Source organism: Tursiops truncatus, chromosome 20, assembly GCF_011762595.2.
Source record: "Tursiops truncatus isolate mTurTru1 chromosome 20, mTurTru1.mat.Y, whole genome shotgun sequence".
Lineage (NCBI taxonomy): Eukaryota > Metazoa > Chordata > Mammalia > Artiodactyla > Delphinidae > Tursiops > Tursiops truncatus.
This window is the reverse complement of record NC_047053.1, coordinates 34,063,834-34,072,800: the sequence shown is the minus strand read 5'-3', so window position 1 is coordinate 34,072,800 and position 8,967 is coordinate 34,063,834. Positions and strand designations below refer to the sequence as shown.

General features: G+C 52.8%; 1 protein-coding gene across 1 annotated transcript; it reads left to right on the top strand.

The window, feature by feature from the left end:
* Positions 1-1,473: 1,473 nt before the first annotated feature.
* Positions 1,474-8,351, top strand: RSAD1 (radical S-adenosyl methionine domain containing 1). Its single transcript, XM_033847392.2, has 9 exons — positions 1,474-1,704; positions 2,095-2,228; positions 2,345-2,549; positions 5,268-5,633; positions 5,802-5,865; positions 6,286-6,433; positions 6,627-6,681; positions 7,432-7,535; positions 7,671-8,351. Exons 1-9 carry the CDS (start codon positions 1,618-1,620, stop codon positions 7,786-7,788), a joined length of 1,281 nt encoding a protein of 426 aa, XP_033703283.2. The 5' UTR covers positions 1,474-1,617; the 3' UTR covers positions 7,789-8,351.
* The last annotated feature ends 616 nt before the right edge of the window (positions 8,352-8,967 follow it).

Here is an 8,967-nt window from a genome sequence, read left to right as displayed (position 1 = left end):
GAAGAGACCAAAGCACTTTCAGACCTCCTATTCCTTGTCAACGATGGTACTAAGCACTTCGGCGTGTATTATCTACTTCATTTAATCCTCACTCGATTCCTTTGAGATACCAACACAATATTTTTTCACATTGTTGCCAGATTAGTACAGCAAGAAGTATTCTTTTTTTAAAAAAAAAAACAGCTTTATTGAGTTATAATTCACATACCACCCGATTCACCCATTTAAAGTGTTACATCAATGGTTTTTAGTATATTCACAGATATGTGCACCCGTCACCAGAGTCAATTTAAAAAATGTTCATCACCTTTTAAAGAGAAACTCCATACCCTTTAGCTATCATCCTACATCCCCCTACTCCCCCGTCCCTCCCAACCAACCCAATTTTCAGTGAAGCTGGGGCTTCCTCCTTGATGGGCAGATAAAGCAGGCTGTAGCTTGACCCAAGAAATAAAAACAGCTGAGCACAGCGATTTCCAGTTCACAGAGACAGAAAGAAAAGTTCCGTCTGCTTGCAAGCCTTACCTCCCAGTGTGTCTGGCCCCAGCAGCAGCAGCGTCCTCTTTACTTTTTAGAAAATGAACATAAGTTTAGGGTATTCTGAGTGCCAGGCATTATACACATACAGGTGCATCCGTATACATTTCCTGTTGAAATTCTCCCAATGACACCGTCAAGTAGGCATTAGCCCCATTTCACAAACTGTGAAACTGAAACTCAAGAAGTTCAGTGACTTGCCCAAGGTCACACAACTGGAATTAGGGAACCCAGGTGACTGACTCCAAGGCCCATGATCCTTCCACTTTCCGGGACAGTTCTTCAGGTGCCTGCTTGTCCAGCCCTTCACCTGAACCCTGTCTGTCCCACATACAGCATCTCTGACACTCCTCACAGCAGGTGCCTGGGGTTGGCGTGACCCAGGAGTTGACAACCTACTCTCCTGGCCAAGCCCATTCCCCCCGGGATTTTCTGCTCTTGCAACATTCAGTCCAAGTGCCCTGTCCTACCCCACTGATTCCACATCCCTTGTAACAGACCCGCCTCGCGGCACGGAGCACACCGGCCTGGTATCCAGCAAGTGCTGAATTAAAATCGGTTGCCTGTTGTCTCTTGTTGGTTTACGTCCTGTCTCATGCACCTGTACTGTGCCCTGGCCTTATGCATCTGGATAGCCCCAGCGCCCAGCTCTGAACCAGACACATAAAATGTGAAGGAACCCATCGAACGAACTAAGAGTTCCTGGATTGATCCAGGAACTCGCCTTCGACGGGGTGCCAAAAGCTGCGGAGCTCCCCGCACCCCTGCCGCCGCCAAAGGACGGCCGGGCGGCTGCGGTGAGCGCACCGGTGCCCAGCAGGTGGCGCTGCGGCCCCGGAGCCCTCCCGGTGGCGCTGCGGCCCGGAGCCCTCTCGGCGGCGCTCCGACACAGGGCGCGGCCACGCAGCCCCTTTCCTTCCGCCCGGGCGGCCCACCCGGCCCGGGTCAGCGCACACCGGACGCTTTGCACTGGGTTTGTCTCGATCTCGGGTCCTGGCCCGCGCACCGGGCCTCCCCGCCACAGCGGGCGGCACGGCGCTCCCCGGTGTTCGGGCCCGCGGCTGGGTGAAGGCCGCCAAGATGGCCCAGAGGCGCCGCCTCGCGGAGGGCGCGGGAGGACCCCGGGGTCCTACGCCCGGGAGCCAGCGCGCAGCGCTTTACGTCCACGTGAGTGGGGAGGGGAGGCGGAGGCTCGGGCGCGGAGGGCCAGAGGCGAGGAGGCGCTTGTCGCGCTGCGAGCCCACCTGCCGTCCTTCCCCGCTACCAGACGAGGTCTGGGGCCCTTTCCCTGGCAGGGAAATGTCTTGGTCCGGAGACCTGAAGTCTCTGGTGCTCACCATCTCGTTGACCTTGACCAAGTGATTTCCCTTCTGAACCTCAGTTTCCTCCTATTGCAGTGGGCTTACTAACCCCCTTGGGGAGTTGCGTGGCTTAGATGCGGTAGCCACTGTTGACTGACCTAGGAATGGGGATGGGGATGTGTGCGACTGAACCCTGGAAGTGGCCAGGGCAGCACAGGGTCATCTCTCGTCCTTTTCACACGCCCCCTGCCCCCAGTGGCCCTACTGCGAGAAGCGCTGCAGTTACTGCAACTTCAACAAGTACATCCCCCGCGGTGTGGACGAGGCTGCCATGAGACGCTGTCTGGTGACCGAGGCTCAGACGCTGCTGCAACTCAGTGGGGTGCAGCGGTGGGTACTGGGGGCTGTAGGCGGGGTCTCGGGAATTATGTGGCCGGTGCATAGGACAGGTGCAGGCATCCCGTAGGGCTCCCCCACGTCTCATCTTCTCCATCCTCTTTCCCTAGAGTGGAGTCTGTGTTCTTTGGTGGGGGTACCCCCAGTCTGGCCAGCCCCCACACTGTGGCAGCTGTCCTGGAGGCAGTGGCCCAGGCAACTCACCTGCCTGCAGACTCTGAAGTCACATTGGAGGCCAACCCCTCTTCGGCCCCAGGCTCCAGGCTGGCAGCATTCCGGGCAGCAGGAGTCAACAGGTTGTCCATTGGCCTCCAGGTAACCCATCTCACCCACCTCATCCTAGGGCACCCAGGATGTCTCTCCTGGGTGATCACGTTCATTCATCGGGCAAACATTTATTGAGCTCTTTCTGGGTGCCAGGAACCTGTAGGCACTAAAAAGTGTATGGTGACGCTTTTGTAAGTACTTAATTGTCTGTTTCTGTGGTAGAGCACAAGCCCTGGGAGGCAGGGATTGTGTATGCCTTTGTGTTCATCACAGTGTTCCAAGCACTGTGTGCTTGGCACATAGTAGATGCTTGAAAAAGATTTGTTACATGATTGGAGACCCAGGAGGAGGCCAACAGGTGGTCAGATCACTGCAGCATGATAAAGTCTGCTTATAAAGGGGGTCTCTACAAAATGCTCTCAGAGTACAGCCTGAAGGCCGTCTCAGTCTGACAAGATCATAGAAACCTTCCTGAAGGACATGATGTTTGAATGAGGAAGAGGAGTCCACCAGAGATGAGGGTGTGGGAGGAAAAGACACAGGATTTGGAAGAACTTGCATGTTTGGGGGGACCTGTGAGCCATTCCTTGTGACTGGAGAGGCTGGGGACAAGGCTGCAAGCTAGGGCCCAGAGTCTTCAGCACCATACTAGGAAGTTTGGGGTTTCGCTTAGTGGTGACAAGGGAGTCACTGAAGGTTTTTAAGTCGGGGAGAAACATGTTCCTCGCAGGTTGGCCCGTGATATTTCCATAGCCAGTATTGTCTCCCTCCTTCAAATACATGTACCATTTACCATAGAGTTTGGGGTCAGGGCTTTGTCCTGATGAGACATATTGAGAGGGACACGCCATTTCTGAGATACTCTGGCCCCAAATGCTTACATATCTTGAATCTAATTGTGAGGAAACACCTAAATTAAGAGACTGCGTGTGTGTATCGTAAGAACAGGTAACATGAGATCGAAGTACCATCTGAACAGTTTTTTAGTGTACAGTACAGTATTGCTAACTATAAACACAGTGATGTACAGGAGAGCTCTAGGACTTATTAAGAGACATTTTAAATAATTTATTTATTTAGGCCGCACCATGCAGCTTCCTTCCCTACGAGACATTTTTGAAAACAATTAGCCCGGGGACTTCCCTGGTAGTCCAGTGGGTAAGACTCCACTCTCCCAGTGCAGGGGTCCCGGGTTCAATCCCTGGTTGGGGAACTAGATCGCGCATGCATGCTGCAACTAAGAGTTCGTATGCCACAACTAAAGATCCCATGTGCCGCAACTAAGAACCGGCACAGCCAAAATAAATAAATAATTTTAAAAATAATAATAAAATAGAAAATTAAAACAACTAGCCTGTACTCTTCAAAAATGTCAGTGTCATAAAAGACAAAGGCAGGATGAGGATCTCAACTAAAGGAAACTAAAGAGACAATGATAGCTGAATGCAATGTGTGACCCGCGATTGGATCCGGGATTGGGGTGGGAAGAGGAAATTACTACAGCAGATATTTAGGGACAATTGGCCAACTTTGAATAAGACTGTGTCTTAGACAACAGGATTGTATCAGTGTTACATTTCCTGAGCTCTATAATTAGATTGTGGTTGTGTAAGAGAATGTCCTTGTTTTCAGGAAATACACATGTAATTATTTAGGGGTACAGGAGTACAGTATTTAAGTTTTTTACATTTAAATAACCACATTGCGGGGGCTTTCCTGGTGGCGCAGTGGTTAAGAATCCACCTGCCAATGCAGGGGACACGGGTTCGAGCCCTGGTCCGGGAAGATCCCACATGCCGCAGAGCAACTAAGCCCGTGAGCCACAACTACTGAGCCTGTGCTCTAGAGCAACAAGAGAAGCCACCACAGTGAGAAGCCTACACAAGGCAACGAAGAGTAGCCCCCTCTCTCCGCAACTAGAGAAAGCCCGTGCACAGCAACAAAGACCCAATGCAGCCAAAAATAAATAAATAAAATAAAATTTAAAAATAAATAAATAAATAACCACATTGCAAGTGCTCACTAGCCTGTGGCCAGTGGCTACCATATTATACTAAAATGTTCTATATCTGCACTGACCAATATAGTAGCCACTGACCACATGCTAGGAAGCACTTAGAATGTGGTTATTTAAATTTAATTAACTTAAGATTTAAATAGCCACATGAGATTAGTGTCTACTGTATTGGACAATGCAGATACAGAACGTTTCCATCCTCGCAGATGGTTCTTTTAGACAGCCCTGGTCTATAACTTACCCTCAAATGATTCAACATAATAATAATATATGTGTATATTTAGAGAGAGAGACAAAGCAAATGTGGCAAAATGTTAATTGGTGAATCTGGATGAAGGTGTTTGTTGAGCTTTTCTCGCAACTTTTCTATAGGTTCAAAATATTTCAAAATAAAAAGTAAAATCAAAAAAAGATGGTTGGCTTTGGAGTCAGTCCTAAATTCCAGATCTGACTTCGCCATTGTGTGACTTTGGGCAAGCTGCTTAACATCTCTGAACTTGTTTTGTCGTCTGTGAAATGGAGCTAATGTTGGAGGGTTGTAAGGATAAATTAGACGCTGCGTAGAAATGCTTTGCATATAGTGACTCTTCAGTGAATGGTACCCCTGCTACTGGCTTGACCTTCCACCTTCCAGCCCCCTGCCATGTCCTGTGTCTTCCCCTGTATCTGTGTCTGCAGTAAGGTCAGTCAGGTGTTTCCGTCTCCCTCTGAGCTAGCCTGCGTGCTTACACCTGACCCTCTCTCTCCAGTCCCTAGATGACACTGAGCTCCAGCTGCTGGGGAGGACACACTCAGCCAGTGATGCCCTGCAGATGCTGGCGGAGGCCCGGCGCCACTTCCCGGGGCGTGTTTCTGTGGACCTGATGCTGGGGCTGCCGGCACAGCACGTGGGGCCGTGGCTTGGGCAGCTGCGGAAACTGCTGCGGCACTGTGATGACCATGTGTCGCTCTACCAGCTGTCCCTGGAGCGGGGCACCGCCCTCTTCACCCAGGTGCAGCAGGGCTCCCTTCCTGCCCCTGACCCCGAACTTGCCGCTGAGATGTACCAGGAGGGACGGGCAGTCCTTCGGGAGGCTGGCTTCCGCCAGTATGAGGTCTCCAACTTCGCCCGGAATGTAAGTCCTGTGGCTGAAGGTGGGGCCTGGGCAGGCTGAGGCCCTCTTTGGGGAGAAGGGTGCTTCCGAAGCCTGAGATGGTGGGACATTCTAACCAGGTGCCCTTCCCTGAGCAGAGACAAGCCCACCTGCTTCTCTCTGCACTGACTATTCCCTCCCTTCCCACAGGGGGCGCTTAGTACCCACAACTGGACTTACTGGCAGTGCGGTCAGTACCTTGGCGTTGGGCCTGGTGAGTCCCCTGTGAACCTTAGGTGGGATGACTCAGGAGAGCAGTGTCACGGCTGTGTGCTCTTGGGCCACTTATTAAGCTCTCCAGGCCTCTGTTTCCTCGTATGTAAAGTGTGGCAAAAAACACTGTTGACTTCGTAGAGCTGTTGAGTATGTATGTTGGGCACTTGGCGTAGTGCCTGGCACTGTGGTTCTCGATCTTTAGTGTGCATTAGAATTATCTAGACTGCTTGTTAAAACCCAGCTGGGTCCCAACCAAATTCTAGAATTTCTGGAATTGGACAGGGCCTGAGAATGGACATTTCTGGCATCTGAGATGCTGTTGGTCCAGGGGCCACACTGTGAGAACCACTGATTTAACATCTGGCAAGCACACAGTGTTCGCTGCTATTAAAGTGGGGGCGGTTGTTGATGTTGTCAGGAGCCCATGGGCGATTTGTACCCCAGGGGGCTGGGGGCCACACCCGAGAGGCTCGGATCCAGACCCTGGAGCCTGACAACTGGATGAAGGAGGTGATGCTGTTTGGTCATGGCACCCGGAGGCGCATCCCCCTGGGCGAGCTGGCGCTGTGAGCACCTGAGGGCTCTACCCCAAGAAACACCTACCTGCACATCTTTGTTTCCCACCTTGCCCTGCCCCCTCCCCGCCCCATATTGTGTGATTCCCCATAAACCCCCCCTACGCACATCCCAGCATAGGGTGTAAAGAATGGGAGAAGCGCAAGTCTCCTCTCCAAGACCCCTTATTGGTTTTTCTTTCAGTCTGGAGGAAGTTTTGGCCATGGGACTACGCACAGATGTGGGGATCACTCACCAGGTAAGAGGTCCAGGGGTCTGGCACGCTGCTTTCTCCTCCTAGGCCTCGCAGAATCACTCTGTCTCACTCTCTGTTCTACACACACACACACACACGCACGCACGCACGCACGCACGCACACACACACACACACACACACACCCTCCCATTAGCTAGAGGTAGGGCCTTGCTCCAGCAGAGGCCTGATGGGCAGGAGTGATGAGCAGCGTAAGGCAATGGTGAGAACCCTAGACTAGGGCTGCAGAGAGAGCCGGGCTCTAGTCCCCGTCTACCGCTACCTTAGGCACACATCCCTTCACCTCTGAATTTCAACTTTCTCAGTCGTCTAAGGGAATAGACTAGATTAAGAGTTTTCAAATATTCTTAAAGCAGCGCTGAAAGCTCAGATAGAAAGTGCAGTAGATACAGATCAGGCAGGCTCGGAACCGCTGTGGATGAAGTCAGAGCCATCGAACTCTGGCTGGGGCTGACCGTACTCTGGCCAGCACAGGGGGAGGGGAGGAGCAAAGGGAGACCTGGCTTGGCTGGGACCTGGGTTTGGCCTGAACGTGGAATGGACTGAAGGTGCCCACCTCCCTGCTGCTCCAGTGGCCTGGTCCTGGTGTGCATGACAGTCAGTTTCTGAGATCGCTGTGTTGGATTGGACCCACCCCTCATCCCTCACTGCACCCCCAGACAGGTGGCCTGGAATAGCCCTGCCAGCTCCCCACCTTGTGGTCCCTGCATCTCTGCCCCTTCTGGTCTCCCCAGCACTGGCAGCAGTTTGAGCCCCAGCTGACCTTGTGGGACCTGTTTGTAGCCAACGAGGAGGTGCAGGAGCTGCTGGAGCAGGGCCGCTTGCTGCTGGATCGCAGGTGTGTTGGGTGGGGGGAGGTGAGAAAGACGGACAAGGAGGGGCCTGTGGGTGCCAGGGCCTTGGCACTGGTGGAGGGTGATGATTGAAACTGGTAAGAGGGCACAGTCCCAGCCAGGCCTCTTTGTTTTTCCAGGGGTCTTCGGTGTTCCTGGGAGGGGCTGGCTGTGCTGGACTCCATGTTGCCGACCCTTCTATCTCGGCTCCAAGAGGCCTGGCAGCAGAGAACTCCCTCCCCTGTGCCAGGAGGATAGTCACATGTTGCTGTGTCCCAGCGACACTGCCGTCTCCACTGGCAGGTGCTGTCCCGGCTCTGGTCGCTGCCCAGCCCTGGCCTCCCCAGGGGAATGGCTGCAGTGAGGCAGATGGGAGGACATTTCTGGTCTGGGAACTGGCGTCAAGTGTACCCACCACTGCCAGAGAGGGAGGAATGGTTTCTGTGGGTGCCTCTCATCAGTTGACTCTAAACAAATCCTGGCTGGCAAGAGATGCTGAGAAATAGAGGTCTCAGGCTTCCTGCTCCTACAGTCCAGGACAGGCCGTGGATGTCCAGCACAGCAGCCTGCCGGACTCTGAGAACAGTGGGAAAGATCAGAGCGAGCCTTGCCTCTTCCCTTTCGGTAGCCAGGATATGTTTGGGCGTCAGGAGCCTCACAGTACTTCAGAGTGCCCCCCAGTCCCCTCCCCACTGCAGCCTTTCCCCTTGAGAGAGTGAAGGTGGGGGAGCTAAGAAGGAGAGGAGAGGGGAGAATTCAGGAAAGATCAGAGCCTGGTAATTCTCCCCGGCCTTAATAAACCCATGTGGAGCCTGCCTTGACTGTGGTCTTATCCTTTGCCTGGGCTTTTTCTTGGAGTGTGGGATCCTGACCTGGGGGCTTGAGCCTTAGTCTAGGGCTGAGATTCCTTCCTGACAGTCATGTGCCCAGCGATCTCAGCATTCATCAATGATCCTCGCCTAAATCAGTGATTAGATTGGGGTTGCAAAATGTTAATTTCTGACTCTGTCATTGGATCTATGTTCATTAACTGGCGTGCATCCATTAAAAAAAGAGCTTTCGGGGCTTCCCTGGTGGCGCAGTGGTTGAGAGTCCGCCTGCCGATGCAGGGGACGCGGGTTCGTGCCCAGGTCCGGGAGGATCCCACATGCCGCGGAGCGGCTGGGCCTGTGAACCATGGCCGCTGAGCCTGTGCGTCCGGAGCCTGTGCTCCGCAACAGGAGAGGCCACAGCAGTGAGAGGCCTGCCTACTGCAAAAAAAAAAAAAAAAAAAAGAAGAAAAGAACTTTCCCCTTTTTTTTAAGGGCTGATACCTATAAATTCTATGCAGGGTTTGGGGGGCGGTGGGGAGGGAGGCATTTTCCTGTGAAGAGGCTCCATAACTCATCATATCAAAGGGTGCCCTGATGTCAAAGGTAATTTAGTACCCTTGCAAAT

What these genes read in the sequence shown, in the direction of transcription:
- RSAD1 (XM_033847392.2), top strand. Translation starts at nt 1,618, where the DNA reads ATGGCCCAGAGGCGCCGCCTCGCGGAGGGCGCGGGAGGACCCCGGGGT. An exon ending in CAACTCAGTGGGGTGCAGCG is followed by an intron (nt 2,229 to 2,344) that starts GTGGGTACTGGG and finishes CTCTTTCCCTAG; the next exon opens with AGTGGAGTCTGTGTTCTTTG. An exon ending in TCTCCAACTTCGCCCGGAAT is followed by an intron (nt 5,634 to 5,801) that starts GTAAGTCCTGTG and finishes CCCTTCCCACAG; the next exon opens with GGGGCGCTTAGTACCCACAA.